The 17,019-nt window shown below is 47.5% G+C and overlaps 1 protein-coding gene, 2 long non-coding RNA genes and 3 pseudogenes across 3 annotated transcripts; 3 read left to right on the top strand and 3 right to left on the bottom strand.

The window, feature by feature from the left end:
- Positions 1 to 5,071: 5,071 nt before the first annotated feature.
- LOC6604134 lies at positions 5,072 to 7,271 on the top strand (annotated as a pseudogene).
- Positions 7,272 to 7,588: 317 nt separating this feature from the next.
- LOC113567010 lies at positions 7,589 to 8,285 on the bottom strand (annotated as a pseudogene).
- Positions 8,286 to 8,377: 92 nt separating this feature from the next.
- LOC113567013 lies at positions 8,378 to 8,672 on the bottom strand. Its single transcript, XR_003409300.1, has 3 exons — positions 8,659 to 8,672; positions 8,508 to 8,581; positions 8,378 to 8,444 (listed from the first exon to the last, which is right to left on the bottom strand). It is a non-coding gene; the product is annotated as an uncharacterized LOC113567013 (long non-coding RNA).
- Positions 8,673 to 14,575: 5,903 nt separating this feature from the next.
- LOC113567014 lies at positions 14,576 to 14,870 on the top strand. The gene is made up of 3 exons (XR_003409301.1): positions 14,576 to 14,589; positions 14,667 to 14,740; positions 14,804 to 14,870. It is a non-coding gene; the product is annotated as an uncharacterized LOC113567014 (long non-coding RNA).
- A 91-nt stretch (positions 14,871 to 14,961) lies between these two features.
- On the top strand, positions 14,962 to 15,658 carry LOC113567009 (annotated as a pseudogene).
- Positions 15,659 to 15,973: 315 nt separating this feature from the next.
- Positions 15,974 to 16,972, bottom strand: LOC113567006 (cytosol aminopeptidase-like). The gene is made up of 3 exons (XM_026994229.1): positions 16,691 to 16,972; positions 16,173 to 16,637; positions 15,974 to 16,114 (listed from the first exon to the last, which is right to left on the bottom strand). Exons 1-3 carry the CDS (start codon positions 16,970 to 16,972, stop codon positions 15,974 to 15,976), a joined length of 888 nt encoding a protein of 295 aa, XP_026850030.1.
- Positions 16,973 to 17,019: the final 47 nt, after the last annotated feature.

The raw sequence follows: 17,019 nt of genomic DNA, 5'->3' as shown, positions 1-17,019 counted from the left end.
GTTTTCGTGTACGCGCCAGCCAAGCGACGCTATACCCTAAATTTGTCGGGTATATTGGTTTTTCTACCTCGTTTGGGTACAATTACCCATTATTTCATTGAGTGCCTCGGCATTAAATACGATTATTAGAAACGATCTTTCGCCTTCAGTTGCTTGTATTGAGAATCAATATGACCTCAAAAGCCAACAATATCGTCCTTGAAGAGCTGAAGAAAAAGCGCAGTTGCCGTGTCAAAGGCATTCGTTTATTAGCGGACCGTTTAGAAGCGGGGGATATTCCGCTGGTATTGACGGAGCTCGAGTGCAGACTCGAAACGCTGATGCGTAGCATTGACACGGCACGCGAACTTCAAGAGAAGATTGAAGATATAGACATTGACGATGAATTTGGAGTCGAGTTGGAATAACTCTCAATTGTCACAAAGGCAAAATTAATGTCTCTCATTTGCGCATTAAAGACAGCTGATGAGACAATACCGGCAGTACCAGCTTATGGTGGCCCATCTCGTGCTCGCCTTCCGAAGTTAGCTCTGTTCCACCGCGAATACCAAAAACCAACAATGCAGCTACTGCAAAGCGAAAGGCCATTTGTTTACAGATTGCAGTCCATTTGGTCGGCTGCCAGTAATGCAAAGGTTCGAATTCGCTAAAACTGCATCCTTGTGCATCAATTGTCTGCAGCCAGGCCACTCTGATGCAAAGCTAAGAAGTGTCGACTGTGTGGCTGCTCACACCATACCTTATTGCATAGGTACACAGTGGCGAATAAAAGTCTAGCGTTACCATCACCCCCAGAGAATTCTTCTCCTCCTCCCAATCAGAATCAACCTTCCACTTCGCATGCTCTCCATGCGACAGCTAGGGATAGAGTTATTCTGGCTACGTCGATCGTAAGCGTCCGAACAAATAATGGTGAACATGTTTTGGCCCGAGCTCTGCTTGACTCGGGGTCTCAAACTGAGGTCTTTTATAACTGAGGACTTAGCACAGCGCTTACAGATCCGTAGGGAGGAGTCGTGTATCAACTTGCTTGGTATTGGTGAATCCAATTCACAAGTCAAGAAAAAGATACACACGGTGGTGAAGTCGCGAATTACTGGTAGTGAGTTTTCGGTTGATTTCTGGATTCTAAGGTCCATTTCGGGGTATCACCCTGATCAGACACTTAACGTGAGTGACTGGAAAATCCCAAAGAACTTACCACTTGCAGACCCATATTTCTTCAAGCCACAGAAGATAGATATGTTGATAGGTGCAGAAACATTTTTCGAACTTTTATCTGTTGGTCAGATTCGACAAGGTCCTGACTATCCAACTCTGCAGAAAACGCTTCTCGGCTGGTTTGTATTCGGCAGATACACTCCAAAGGTGACTGCCACCCAAGAAGCGAGGAATTGTTTGAGTTGTCGAGAAGAGTCAGTGATACACATCGAAAACACATTACAAAAGTTTTGGTCACTGGAAGAATTGCCGTCTTCTAAAAAGTCTTTATCTCCTGAACACAAGTTATGTGAAAAGCATTATAGAAGGACTATTCAGGTCGTGCCTTCACGTCGGTTTGAAGTAAGACTGCCGTTCAAATCAGATCCAAGTATCTTAGGCAACTCCTACGCCTAAACGGCGGTTTTTATCGCTTGAAAAAAGATTGTCTCGTGACCCCGAGTTACAGAAAATGTACTTGGAGTTCATGGAAGAGTACCTCTCCTTGGGTCACATGTCAACCACAGACAACACAATCCCGAAAACTCCACATTATTTCATTCCACATCAGTGTGTGTTGAGGCCCCAAAGCACGTCGACCAAGCTCCGCGTCGTTTTCGATGCGTCTTGTAAAACGTCCTCTCAGGTGGCCTTGAACGACATATTGATGGTCGGTCCTACGATACAGGATGAGCTGTATTCGACATTGCTCCGATTCAGACTACACAGGTACGCCTGGACAGCCGATGTCAAGAAGATGTATCGCCAAGTCTGGGTCGCTGATGCGGATAGACAATTCCAGCTCATAGTGTGAGAAGAGACCCATCTGAGTCCTTGAGAATATACCAGCTCAACACCGTAACATATGGGACTGGACCAGCCCCATTTTTGGCTATTCGGTGTTTGAAGAGGTTGAGTGAGTCTGCAAAACTCTCATTCCCTAAAGCTGCTGAAGTTATTGACTCCGACTTCTATGTCGATGACATGTTGACTGGTGCTGGTTGCGTAGAGGAGTTAAAGACAATTAAGTCTGATCTGGCTCAGGTTCTTCAAACCGCTGGGTTTGAATTGACTAAATGGTTTTCGAACTCACCTGAGGTCACCGCATCCGAGAGCACAGTTAAACCGATAACGATCTCGGACTCAGAGTCAACTAAGGCGTTAGGAATATCGTGGCTGCCACACGAAGACGTCTTTAAGTTCCGAATTGACACGTCAGTTATGGGTCTCCGAGCGACAAAACGGAACATATTATCGGTGACATCAAAGCTGTTTGACCCCCTTGGCTTGTTAAGTCCTTTAGTAATTAAGGGAAAGATCCTACTGCAGGAGCTTTGGCTTAACAAGCTAGGTTGGGATGAGTCAATTCCAATGAACTTGGAAACAGCATGGAACTTATTAAAAGAATCCTTGGGTCAGTTGGAGAAGATTACCATACCTCGATTTGTGCATACTGATCTCATGTCACCGATTCAAGTACATGCCTTTGCCGACGCATCCATGAGAGCTTATGGAGCCTGCGTCTATATCCGTAGAAAGACTGCAGAAGGTTTCGAGGTCTCCTTGTTGACTGCAAAGTCGAAAGTAGCGCCACCCAAGACGAAAACGCTCCCAAGGCTTGAGTTATGTGCCGCTCAACTTCTAGCAGACCTTTGTCACCGAATCAAATCACTGCTCAAGGTTCCAATTGAGAACGTGATATTCTGGTCAGATTCAGAAGTTACTCTTCATTGGATCAGATCCCACCCTTCGTCGTTGTCAACATTCGTTGCGAACCGAGTAGCGGAGATTCAAGAGTGGTCAAGTGAAGCTACGTGGCGGCATGTGCCAACAAAACAGAACCCAGCAGACATAGTTTCGAGAGTTTGTGACGTAGAGTAAATCGTGCAGTCGATCTGGTTTGGTGGACCAGAGTTCTTAAAGTTTGAAGAAGAGAGCTGGCCCAGAAATCCACACTTCGAGCTTTCCGAAGAAGAGATACAGATGGAAAGTCGGAAGAAATCGGTCACACTGACCGGCGCGGCCAAGTCAAATTATTTAGTGGATGTAATCGAGGGATACTCGTCACACCTCAAACTGCTAAGAGTGTTCGTTTTCGTGTTCCGCTTCATCCGAAAATGCAAAGACAAAAGTCTCAACTTTGGAAAAATTCCGTCATCCGTAGAATACGACGAGGCGTTTCTAAAAATAGTCGAAATAACACAGAAAAATGAGTCTCAAGAAGATATTGAAAGGGTTCGTAAAGGCACCAAGTTAGGCCCCAGTCTTCAGCGCTCCTTCCCTTCCTCCATGAAGAGGCTGGGACATGGTGCTCTTTTTCGTTGTTGCGAGTTGGAAGGCGACTAGTTAACGCTCCAATGTCATATAATGCCAAGTTTCCCTTTTTATTGACAAAACGCTCGCAGTTTGTGCGACATACGTTCGCTATCTGCATCAAACGAGTTTTCATGCCGGCCCACGAGCACTCGTGAGTATCCTTAGACAACGCATTTGGATAGTGAATGCTCAGGCGGTCTGCAGGGCGACAGTTAGGTCATGTATTCGTTGCTTTAAATGCAAGCCGCTACTCCAGACCCAAATGATGGGCAACTTACCCGCAGACCGGCTCCGTGCTCTCCGCCCATTTTCAGTATGTGGCGTTGATTTTTGTGGCCCAGTCTATACGACTCTGAAAATTCGTGGAAAGCCCCCTTATAAGTCCTACATGGCGTTATTTGTCTGTTTTGCGTCCAAGGCGGTTCATTTAGAAATTGTCTCCGATTTGACGACTAATTCCTTCTTGTTGGCATTCCAAAGGTTCGTCGGTCGTCGAGGATGTCCGCAACGCGTGAACTGCGACAACGCGACAAATTTCGTCGGAGCAAGTCGCCACTTCAGCGAACTGCGGAGGAAGATAGAGGCGGAAGCGGACGCGATACGCGAATTTGCGTCAAGAAGCGGGTGCGAGATTGCGTTCATACCGCCTCGAGCACCGCACATGGGCGGACTTTGGCAGGCCGGTGTGAAGTCTGCCAAGGGCCTACTCCTACGGGCAGTCGGAAGCGCTCTCCTCACCGCAGAGGAGCTGGAGACCGTGCTGGTCGGGATCGAGGCGGTACTCAACTCGCGCCCGCTAGGACCCCTAAGCCCAGACCCAAGCGACGGAGACATGCTGACTCCCGGGCACCTGCTGACAGGCGGGCCGCTCATCGCACCCCCAGCACCCAGGACCCCGGACCAGGAGGGTCTGAGCTGCTTAAAGCGATGGCGGCTTGTCTCGTCAGCCAGGCAAATGTTCTGGCAGCGATGGTCCCGGGTGTATGTGCTGGGATTGCAAATAAGATTCAAGTGGCACCAGGAGGAACCAAACATCAAGGAAGGCGACCTCGTAATCGTCGCCGAGGACAACCTGCCCCCTCAACAGGGGCTCCTCGGAAGGGTGGTCGTTACAACCGCCGGGCAGGACGGAAGGGTCAGAGTGGTCGACCTAGGAGGCCAGGAGGCCAGGAGGCCAATCCACAAGTTGGCTCTTCTGCCACTGGTTTGAAGCCTTCCAGGCCTTCAACGGGGCCGGTGTAGCGCCATTTGGCGTATAATAATTGTTATTAGGATCGTATTTTATGAAGTCTAGTGTAAGTTAGGCTAGGGCAAAGCGGGAGCGCAATATAAGCTCGCTCTCTCGCTCTTGGCGAATTCGCCCCACTTTGCAACCGTAGGTAAGATAGGCGCAGAAGAAATTGTTTGAATATATGAAGAGAAGTCGAGAAAAATCTATGAAAACGAACGCACGCACTCCTTTTTTTTTGTCGTCGTAAAATACAAATTTGCAGTCACCCAAGTTTTTCGGTCTCTTTATTTTAGAAAAACTATTCTAAATTTTCAGGAATTAATGATGCAGTATCGAAACTTTAAAGGAATCATTTAGTCACGGCACTTTGTAACGGCGATGCCTTATTGTAAAATTAAACTTATTTTTCGCTGAAATATTTTAAAAGTTAGGCGTATGCCAAATAAATTGTATTCTCTAACGTTTTGATTTTAAAAACCTTTCTTTTTTATCACCCACTTATACAAAAAAGATTCTTTAACGAGCGGGAACGAAATGAACTCTGAATTATGCTCGCACTTGTCATGAGATAGGAGAGTGGAACTTTTCTCCCTCTCTCTCTTTCTTACACACAAGCCCGCCGTTCTGTCTCGCTTCCCTCCGCCAGAGCGAACACACTGCACGAGAAAGAGTGTGTGAGATGGATAGAGAGATCGAGAGAGAATGAGTAAGCGCGTGGAAGGCGATTTGGTCGTTATGGCTATAATAACGATCCGATCTCATCCACATTTGACAGTCTAGTAAATATGGCGTTCTCTACGATTCTGCGTTAATTGTGAATGCCACAGATTTTTGGTCTTTGTGGGGGCGGACGGGTCCAGGTGTCTGGATATACAATTTGGTTGCTCTAGCTTTCATGGTCTCTGATATCTAGGTGCTCATCAAGGACGCTCATAGGACGAAAAGGCTTTGCTGGCGTCCTCACCGCGGCCGGTTGGCGGTACAATGTCCAGAAGACTGCCGGCCGATTGCTAGAGGTCCTCCGCATGTCCGGACCCATGCCCAAGCGGGACGAGGCTCGCCTTATCTTCGCGATCGAGCCAGAGCGCATCCCCTATTACTCTGTGGTGGCTGTGGTCGGCCTCGGCAAGGAGTGCCTCGGCTACAATCCCTACGAGGTGCTCGACGAACAGAAGGAGGCGATCCGTCGCTCCGTGTCCGCCGCCTGCCGTATCCTGGCCGAGCTGGACACCGACAGAATCGAAGTTGGAAACTGCGGCCACGCTGAGTCCGCCGCCGAGGGGGCCGCATTGGGCATCTGGCTCTACCAGGAGCTGCGTAACCCACAGAACAGGATTCCAGTGCCGTCGCTGGACTTATACGCAGGAAAAGACGAGGTCTGCGACCTCGAAGGATGGCGCATTGATCTGCAGAAGGCCAGAAGGCCCAGAACCTGACGAGACAGCTGCAGGAGATGCCCTCCAACCTCCTCACACCCACAGCTTTTGCGCAGAATGTCGTCGAGGTGCTGTGCAAATCCGGTGTCAATGTGGAGGTCAAGGTCGAGGGCTGGGCCGAGAGCCAGTCAATGCACGCCTTCCTGGCTGTGGGAAGGCCTCGTGCGAGCCACCCATCTTCCTGGAGCTGAGTTACTACTGGCACCTGTGCCGAGGAGCGCCCCATTGTGCTGGTGGGCCAAGGCGTGACTTACGATGCTGGAGGATTGTGCCTGAAACAGAAACATGAGCTCTTCCATATGCGTGGCGACATGACCGGGGCCGCCGTTGTGGTGGCCTGTTGTCGAGCTGTGGCTGGCCTGCGTTTACCGGTAAGTACTCAGGACAGAAATGATATCTCCTTGAATAATAATGCTGTTCTTAGGTCAACATTCGCGGCCTGATACCTCTTTGTGAAAACGTAGTGGGCTGCAATTCGGTCCGTACTGGGGACATGGTCAAGTCCATGAACGGCAAGACCATCGAGATCCAGTGCACCGATCACGAGGATGTACTGGTCCTGGCAGACGCCCTGCTGTATGCGCAAAACTTCTGTCCCAAGTGCATCATTGACGTCGGCACCTGCTCGGGCTACATGCGCCAGGCCCTGGATGAGTCGGCTGCGGGGGTCTTTACCAACTCGGAGATCCTGTGGCAGCAGATCAAGCACGCCAGCATGCATACCGGAGATCGTGTGTGGCGCTTCCCATTGTGGGCATATTACAGCAAGGCCGTGCGTGCCGGGGGACGCAGCGATGTGCAGAACTATGGCATTGACCGAGGTGGACGTCCCTGCAAGGCCGCTGCCTTTCTCCGTGAGTTTGTGCCCTGTGGCCAGTGGATGTATATTGTGAGTATTGTGGGGCGCTTTGTTGGGGCGCAGATCTTATGGACTTTCTCCCTCAAAGGATGCCACAAATGTTATGGTGACAAAGGGCTTCGAATACGAGTATCTGCGCAAGGGAATGGCCGGCCGCCCGACCCGAACACTGGTGGAGTTTATTGCTCAGACGATTTGCAAGGATACGGCCCCACGTTTGGCCAAGTAATCAATGTTATATATATTTTTTACTGTGTTTTTTGACGATGCCACACACGAACACAAAATTACACTTGAGCTATGATCACTCAATTTTACATATGTTTTCGCATTTTTAATCTCCACACAAACACATGCGGCAAATTCGTTTATTATGAAATTGTAACGTATAAAACAGAGAAACAGCGCTAGTGTTCGATCTTTTGTTGGGTCCTAGGCTTCCAACTATTGAACATGATAACTAGACACTGTGGATTATTGCTTTGTCAGACTCTACCCGGAATCGGGTATTATATGTAATATCTGTGGTATCACTAAAAGTGAGTGCTACGCCAGGGAGACTGCATGAGTAATCACAACGTTTATGTCAATGGGTGGATAGTTTTGCAGCAGCTTCACATTCGAGGCAAAGTCGTTCTCTAAAATTGCTTCCCTTTGGATTCTATAAATCAGTAAATACATCAGTAAATGCAAATGAATCAGTTCAAAGTCAGCGCATGCTTACAATATCATGGTTCAGCAGATTTTGATGAGAAAATTAAAGCGCTGCTCGTCCGAGAATACCTAATCCCAAATTCGCAGCACATCGGGCAGTGGAAACTCCTGCGAGAGCAGGAGGGTGAGCCACCTGAAGCTGTAGTACTGCGGAGGCAGCTCTTGGCTCTTCAGATGCTATATCTTTAGTCTTCAGCATGTTAGATAGCAGGCCCATCATGAACTTTATACCACCCTCCGCATCGTCCAGAGTCTTGATGAAGAAGTCGCGTATCTCGCTCATTAGAGCCGTGAAGCAGAAGAAACAGTCTGCCTCCGCGTGGGCGCGGTACGAGAGATCCGGATCCGAGGCCATCACATAGTAGATGGGTCCGACAATCTCATTCTTGCCCTGTACGTAACAGGGCCATGTCATTGAAGAATGTGTTCCAGGCGCTTTCTGGCCCCTCGCTAAGCGGATGATCTTGTAGGCCAACGCCCCTTGAATCAACAGCGACGTCCCCGTCCCCGTCGCCTTCTCCAGCTCCATTGCAGCTGTGTCCCGGGGGGAGTACCAATTCCTCAATGAACTGCTGGTACAGGGCTCGCTTCTGGGCCAGCGTGGTCGTCCAACTGCTGCGTCTTGGTCCCAAGTAGCCCAACAGCAGTTTCCAGCTGAGTGCACGGAAGCTTTGTACATCGGGCACACCTGTGGATTGGATTGGATTCATGTCCATGAATTACTACGCCTATCAGAAGTGTGATATCCCACCATTAAACGTCAGTCTGCGCAGCTCCTTTAGGTCAACCACATCCTGGGCCAGCGCATCATCGAACTCTTTTACACTGAAAGATACAGGGGGGGATAACAATCTTTTTTTCTTAATTCCCGAAAACACGTCACATTTTTGTGTCGTCCATACCGCGCCTTGAAAATGGACATGCTTTGGCTGTATGCGGGCGAGGATCTCAGTTTGCTCCATGCAGGGACAGTCGCTTTGCAATGATGTGGACTGGACTTATATTATTGCTTTGTTGTCATCCAGCCAGCTGCATTATTGCTTTTTCCAATACAGTTCGAAGCAGAAACAATTTTGATATTCCGTCGAATATTTTTAGATATCTAGATCTCTCAGCCCTGCCCACATAATTTTATCCGATTAATGAATCAATTTTCTACTTAACTGTCTTGTTTTAAATACTTGACTTTAATTGTTTTTGCCTCAATTTTGGTTCCTCAACAACAATATATGTATCTGAAAACCCGAACTTAGCCCTCTTAAGCCCCCTCTATTTAAATAGTTCAAATACTGGAGGTAAATGACGGAAAATATTAACGATTGTAAATTCTTCTTGTAGACTCATGCTACCTTTCCTCTGAACTTAAAAAAAAAAACACTATATCTGTTCAGCCACAGACATGTAAATCGGAGTCGAGCATTACTACTCGCTGCTGCTACCAGATCAACAGCTAAGCTGGGATGGATTGTGGCAGGAAAAGTCAAATCTGCCCACAATTCCTCACCCATTTGTGCAACGGGAGTAAACGAGCTCATGGAAAGATTCTGCACTCTGGACAATCTAGAGACGGAAGACAAACCACGCACTCCAGTGGAAGCACGGTGTGAAGCTCATTTTATAGAAAATCTTCAGACAGCTTCAGACGGCCGTTTTATTGTAAAGCTCCTATTTTCCGAACACCCTTCAGCCCTGGGGGAGTCGTTGGAAACCGCAACAAAAAGATTCCTAGCGTTGGAGCGGCGAAGCTCAACAGAAACTTGGAAGAGTTATGTGGACTTCATGGAAGAGTATGAAGGACTAGGACATATGAAGATTGAGCCAGCATCAAAAGTTCCCAAAAGGCACTACTTCATTCCACATCATTGTGTACTCAAACCTGAGAGCACCACCACAAAGCTTCGGGTAGTATTCGATGCCTCATGCAAATCAACAAGCGGGAAATCTTTGAACGACATTCTGCAGGCTGGACCCACCGTTCAGAGCGAACTTATGTCCATTCATAAGTACGTATTCACAGCGGACATAGAAAAGATGTACCGGCAAGTGTGGATGAATCCGGAGGATCAATTCCATCAGATGATAGTCTGGAGAAGCAATCCATCCGAAGAGATCAGGTACTATCGCCTGAAAACAGTAACATATGGGACAACAGCTGCTCCGTTCCTAGCAACGAAATGTCTGGATCATTTGGCAATACAATACAAAGACAGACTACCAGTAGGATCAACAACATTAAAAACAGATTTCTATGTTGACGACGGTCTAACTGGAGCAAACACGATTTCAGAGGCAATTCATGCTCGACAAGAACTAAATAAGATATTTCTACCGTCCGGATTCAAATTGCGCAAGTGGTGCTCCAACAATGAGCAACTTCTCCAAGGAATCCCCAAAGAGGATATTGTAACCGATGTAAAATTAGGAGAGACACTAGAGCACTACAGCGTGAAAACTCAGGGTCTCATCTGGATGCCGAAGAAGGATACATTGTGTGGACGAACACAGAAAAGCCAGGCTACACGCATCACCAAACGGGTGGTATGTTCCGAACTGGCCCAAATCTTTGACTCTTTGCACCGGTGGTAGTAAAGGCAAAAATCTTCATGCAACAACTTTGGGAGCTCAAACTGGATTGGGATAACGAATTACCATTACAACACCAAACCGAATGGAAAGAATACCGGGACGACTTACAAACATTGAACAAAATGCAAATTCCCCGGCATATCTACGATGGTAAAATTCCAGTTACCCAAGAACTCCATAAGTTTGTAGATGCATCAGAACGAGCATATGGCGCAGCAGTATATGTACGCGCTACATACAAAAACAACCAAGTGTCAGTAAGATTGCTCTGTTCGAAATCACGTGTGGCGCCGACAGCCAAACAATCACTACCACTGTTAGAACTTTGTGCTGCAGTGAGCTCACAAACCGAGTCCGACAGGATCTGCACATGGACATTACAACGGTTTCAGGATGGTTTTGGAGTGATTCCACCGTTGTTTTATCCTGGATAAACGCATCGTCATCAACATACCATACCTTTGTGGCAAATCGAATAGCCAAAATCCAGGCATTAACAAATCAGTCACAATGGCGTCACGACGTGTCATCGGCCAACAACGCAGCCGATGTCCTGTCGAGAGGAATCGCATTGTGGTGCTCAAGCATTAAGGGCAATCGCAAGACAACAATATTGGATTATCAATGACAAGACAATGGCTAGAAGCATCATCCACAGCTGTGTTAGATGCACCAAGGCTAGACCAAAGCTGATACACCAGATCATGGGCAATCTCCTAGCACAACGAGTCACACAAGCACGCCCGTTTCTTAATGTAGGCGTCGACTACTGTGGACCAATCTCGATCCACCATAAGATCCGAGGCAAAAGACCCGATAAGGCGTACATCGCCGTGTTTTGCTACTTTTCCACAAAGGCAGTACACCTGGAGCTGGTAAGCGACCTGACCACAGATGCATTCTTGGCCGCCCTGCGTCGATTCTTAAGCAGACGTGGGAAGTGCCAAACTATTCATTGCGACAATGCAACGAACTTTGTGGGTGCAAACAACCAGCTTAAAGAATTAGAAGACTCTATATTCAGCTCAAAGGCAAGTGCTCTGATCACGAATCATTGCAACAAAAAGCAAGTGGATTTTAAATTCATTCCTCCCAGGGCTCCATCGTTTGGCGGCCTCTGGGAAGCGGCGGTAAAATCAGCAAAAAAGCTGTTGATAACAACCACCAACACAGCCTCATTGACATTTGAAGAACTAAACACAGTGATAATCGAAATTGAAGCAATTCTCAAATTGATCAAATTGACGTCAGGAGGCGTTGTCAATGGTTCACCAATCAAGAAGTGTCCTGGGGTGAGCGCTGTTGTATCAGTGGGATCATTTGACATTGGAGTGATGGGTCGAGATTTGAGAATTGCTTCAATTTGGATTATCACTGTGTTTAGTTCTTCAAATGTCAATGAGGCTGTGTTGGTGGTTGTTATCAACAGCTTTTTTGCTGATTTTACCGCCGCTTCCCAGAGGCCGCCAAACGATGGAGCCCTGGGAGGAATGAATTTAAAATCCACTTGCTTTTTGTTGCAATGATTCGTGATCAGAGCACTTGCCTTTGAGCTGAATATAGAGTCTTCTAATTCTTTAAGCTGGTTGTTTGCACCCACAAAGTTCGTTGCATTGTCGCAATGAATAGTTTGGCACTTCCCACGTCTGCTTAAGAATCGACGCAGGGCGGCCAAGAATGCATCTGTGGTCAGGTCGCTTACCAGCTCCAGGTGTACTGCCTTTGTGGAAAAGTAGCAAAACACGGCGATGTACGCCTTATCGGGTCTTTTGCCTCGGATCTTATGGTGGATCGAGATTGGTCCACAGTAGTCGACGCCTACATTAAGAAACGGGCGTGCTTGTGTGACTCGTTGTGCTAGGAGATTGCCCATGATCTGGTGTATCAGCTTTGGTCTAGCCTTGGTGCATCTAACACAGCTGTGGATGATGCTTCTAGCCATTGTCTTGTCATTGATAATCCAATATTGTTGTCTTGCGATTGCCCTTAATGCTTGAGCACCACAATGCGATTCCTCTCGACAGGACATCGGCTGCGTTGTTGGCCGATGACACGTCGTGACGCCATTTTGACTGATTTGTTAATGCCTGGATTTTGGCTATTCGATTTGCCACAAAGGTATGGTATGTTGATGACGATGCGTTTATCCAGGATAAAACAACGGTGGAATCACTCCAAAACCATCCTGAAACCGTTGTAATGTCCATGTGCAGATCCTGTCGGACTCGGATTGTGAGCTCACTGCAGCACAAAGTTCTAACAGTGGTAGTGATTGTTTGGCTGTCGGCGCCACACGTGATTTCGAACAGAGCAGTCTTACTGACACTTGGTTGTTTTTGTATGTAGCGCGTACATATACTGCTGCGCCATATGCTCGTTCTGATGCATCTACAAACTTATGGAGTTCTTGGGTAACTGGAATTTTACCATCGTAGATATGCCGGGGAATTTGCATTTTGTTCAATGTTTGTAAGTCGTCCCGGTATTCTTTCCATTCGGTTTGGTGTTGTAATGGTAATTCGTTATCCCAATCCAGTTTGAGCTCCCAAAGTTGTTGCATGAAGATTTTTGCCTTTACTACCACCGGTGCAAAGAGTCAAAGATTTGGGCCAGTTCGGAACATACCACCCGTTTGGTGATGCGTGTAGCCTGGCTTTTCTGTGTTCGTCCACACAATGTATCCTTCTTCGGCATCCAGATGAGACCCTGAGTTTTCACGCTGTAGTGCTCTAGTGTCTCTCCTAATTTTACATCGGTTACAATATCCTCTTTGGGGATTCCTTGGAGAAGTTGCTCATTGTTGGAGCACCACTTGCGCAATTTGAATCCGGACGGTAGAAATATCTTATTTAGTTCTTGTCGAGCATGAATTGCCTCTGAAATCGTGTTTGCTCCAGTTAGACAGTCGTCAACATAGAAATCTGTTTTTAATGTTGTTGATCCTACTGGTAGTCTGTCTTTGTATTGTATTGCCAAATGATCCAGACATTTCGTTGCTAGGAACGGAGCAGCTGTTGTCCCATATGTTACTGTTTTCAGGCGATAGTACCTGATCTCTTCGGATGGATTGCTTCTCCAGACTATCATCTGATGGAATTGATCCTCCGGATTCATCCACACTTGCCGGTACATCTTTTCTATGTCCGCTGTGAATACGTACTTATGAATGGACATAAGTTCGCTCTGAACGGTGGGTCCAGCCTGCAGAATGTCGTTCAAAGATTTCCCGCTTGTTGATTTGCATGAGGCATCGAATACTACCCGAAGCTTTGTGGTGGTGCTCTCAGGTTTGAGTACACAATGATGTGGAATGAAGTAGTGCCTTTTGGGAACTTTTGATGCTGGCTCAATCTTCATATGTCCTAGTCCTTCATACTCTTCCATGAAGTCCACATAACTCTTCCAAGTTTCTGTTGAGCTTCGCCGCTCCAACGCTAGGAATCTTTTTGTTGCGGTTTCCAACGAAACCTATTCGGAAAATAGGAGCTTTACAATAAAACGGCCGTCTGAAGCTGTCTGAAGATTTTCTATAAAATGAGCTTCACACCGTGCTTCCACTGGAGTGCGTGGTTTGTCTTCCGTCTCTAGATTGTCCAGAGTGCAGAATCTTTCCATGAGCTCGTTTACTCCCGTTGCACAAATGGGTGAGGAATTGTGGGCAGATTTGACTTTTCCTGCCACAATCCATCCCAGCTTAGCTGTTGATCTGGTAGCAGCAGCGAGTAGTAATGCTCGACTCCGATTTACATGTCTGTGGCTGAACAGATATAGTGTTTTTTTTTTTTAAGTTCAGAGGAAAGGTAGCATGAGTCTACAAGAAGAATTTACAATCGTTAATATTTTCCGTCATTTACCTCCAGTATTTGAACTATTTAAATAGAGGGGGCTTAAGAGGGCTAAGTTCGGGTTTTCAGATACATATATTGTTGTTGAGGAACCAAAATTGAGGCAAAAACAATTAAAGTCAAGTATTTAAAACAAGACAGTTAAGTAGAAAATTGATTCATTAATCGGATAAAATTATGTGGGCAGGGCTGAGAGATCTAGATATCTAAAAATATTCGACGGAATATCAAAATTGTTTCTGCTTCGAACTGTATTGGAAAAAGCAATAATGCAGCTGGCTGGATGACAACAAAGCAATAATATAAGTCCAGTCCACATCATTGCAAAGCGACTGTCCCTGCATGGAGCAAACTGAGATCCTCGCCCGCATACAGCCAAAGCATGTCCATTTTCAAGGCGCGGTATGGACGACACAAAAATGTGACGTGTTTTCGGGAATTAAGAAAAAAAGATTGTTATCCCCCCCTGTATCTTTCAGTGTAAAAGAGTTCGATGATGCGCTGGCCCAGGATGTGGTTGACCTAAAGGAGCTGCGCAGACTGACGTTTAATGGTGGGATATCACACTTCTGATAGGCGTAGTAATTCATGGACATGAATCCAATCCAATCCACAGGTGTGCCCGATGTACAAAGCTTCCGTGCACTCAGCTGGAAACTGCTGTTGGGCTACTTGGGACCAAGACGCAGCAGTTGGACGACCACGCTGGCCCAGAAGCGTGCCCTGTACCAGCAGTTCATTGAGGAATTGGTACTCCCCCGGGACACAGCTGCAATGGAGCTGGAGAAGGCGACGGGGACGGGGACGTCGCTGTTGATTCAAGGGGCGTTGGCCTACAAGATCATCCGCTTAGCGAGGGGCCAGAAAGCGCCTGGAACACATTCTTCAATGACATGGCCCTGTTACGTACAGGGCAAGAATGAGATTGTCGGACCCATCTACTATGTGATGGCCTCGGATCCGGATCTCTCGTACCGCGCCCACGCGGAGGCAGACTGTTTCTTCTGCTTCACGGCTCTAATGAGCGAGATACGCGACTTCTTCATCAAGACTCTGGACGATGCGGAGGGTGGTATAAAGTTCATGATGGGCCTGCTATCTAACATGCTGAAGACTAAAGATATAGCATCTGAAGAGCCAAGAGCTGCCTCCGCAGTACTACAGCTTCAGGTGGCTCACCCTCCTGCTCTCGCAGGAGTTTCCACTGCCCGATGTGCTGCGAATTTGGGATTAGGTATTCTCGGACGAGCAGCGCTTTAATTTTCTCATCAAAATCTGCTGAACCATGATATTGTAAGCATGCGCTGACTTTGAACTGATTCATTTGCATTTACTGATGTATTTACTGATTTATAGAATCCAAAGGGAAGCAATTTTAGAGAACGACTTTGCCTCGAATGTGAAGCTGCTGCAAAACTATCCACCCATTGACATAAACGTTGTGATTACTCATGCAGTCTCCCTGGCGTAGCACTCACTTTTAGTGATACCACAGATATTACATATAATACCCGATTCCGGGTAGAGTCTGACAAAGCAATAATCCACAGTGTCTAGTTATCATGTTCAATAGTTGGAAGCCTAGGACCCAACAAAAGATCGAACACTAGCGCTGTTTCTCTGTTTTATACGTTACAATTCATAATAAACGAATTTGCCGCATGTGTTTGTGTGGAGATTAAAATGCGAAAACATATGTAAAATTGAGTGATCATAGCTCAAGTGTAATTTTGTGTTCGTGTGTGGCATCGTCAAAAAACACAGTAAAAAATATATATAACATTGATTACTTGGCCAAACGTGGGGCCGTATCCTTGCAAATCGTCTGAGCAATAAACTCCACCAGTGTTCGGGTCGGGCGGCCGGCCATTCCCTTGCGCAGATACTCGTATTCGAAGCCCTTTGTCACCATAACATTTGTGGCATCCTTTGAGGGAGAAAGTCCATAAGATCTGCGCCCCAACAAAGCGCCCCACAATACTCACAATATACATCCACTGGCCACAGGGCACAAACTCACGGAGAAAGGCAGCGGCCTTGCAGGGACGTCCACCTCGGTCAATGCCATAGTTCTGCACATCGCTGCGTCCCCCGGCACGCACGGCCTTGCTGTAATATTCCCACAATGGGAAGCGCCACACACGATCTCCGGTATGCATGCTGGCGTGCTTGATCTGCTGCCACAGGATCTCCGAGTTGGTAAAGACCCCCGCAGCCGACTCATCCAGGGCCTGGCGCATGTAGCCCGAGCAGGTGCCGACGTCAATGATGCACTTGGGACAGAAGTTTTGCGCATACAGCAGGGCGTCTGCCAGGACCAGTACATCCTCGTGATCGGTGCACTGGATCTCGATGGTCTTGCCGTTCATGGACTTGACCATGTCCCCAGTACGGACCGAATTGCAGCCCACTACGTTTTCACAAAGAGGTATCAGGCCGCGAATGTTGACCTAAGAACAGCATTATTATTCAAGGAGATATCATTTCTGTCCTGAGTACTTACCGGTAAACGCAGGCCAGCCACAGCTCGACAACAGGCCACCACACCGGCGGCCCCGGTCATGTCGCCACGCATATGGAAGAGCTCATGTTTCTGTTTCAGGCACAATCCTCCAGCATCGTAAGTCACGCCTTGGCCCACCAGCACAATGGGGCGCTCCTCGGCACAGGTGCCATAGTAACTCAGCTCCAGGAAGATGGGTGGCTCGCACGAGGCCTTCCCACAGCCAGGGAAGGCGTGCATTGACTGGCTCTCGGCCCAGCCCTCGACCTTGGACCTCCACATTGACACCGGATTTGCACAGCACCTCGACGACATTCTGCGCAAAAGCT

Source organism: Drosophila persimilis, unplaced genomic scaffold (assembly GCF_003286085.1).
Source record: "Drosophila persimilis strain 14011-0111.01,24,50 unplaced genomic scaffold, DperRS2 tig00001516-arrow-arrow-pilon, whole genome shotgun sequence".
Classification (NCBI taxonomy): Eukaryota; Metazoa; Arthropoda; class Insecta; order Diptera; family Drosophilidae; genus Drosophila; species Drosophila persimilis.
The sequence above is the reverse complement of the archived record's forward strand: the minus strand, read 5'-3'. Positions and strand labels throughout refer to the sequence as shown.

Bases quoted from the DNA above. Each gene is read 5' to 3' on its own strand.
- LOC113567006 (XM_026994229.1), bottom strand. From the start codon at position 16,972: ATGTGGAGGTCCAAGGTCGAGGGCTGGGCCGAGAGCCAGTCAATGCAC. The intron at 16,638-16,690 runs GTAAGTACTCAG...TGCTGTTCTTAG, and splicing joins TGGCTGGCCTGCGTTTACCG to GTCAACATTCGCGGCCTGAT. The intron at 16,115-16,172 runs GTGAGTATTGTG...TCTCCCTCAAAG, and splicing joins GTGGCCAGTGGATGTATATT to GATGCCACAAATGTTATGGT.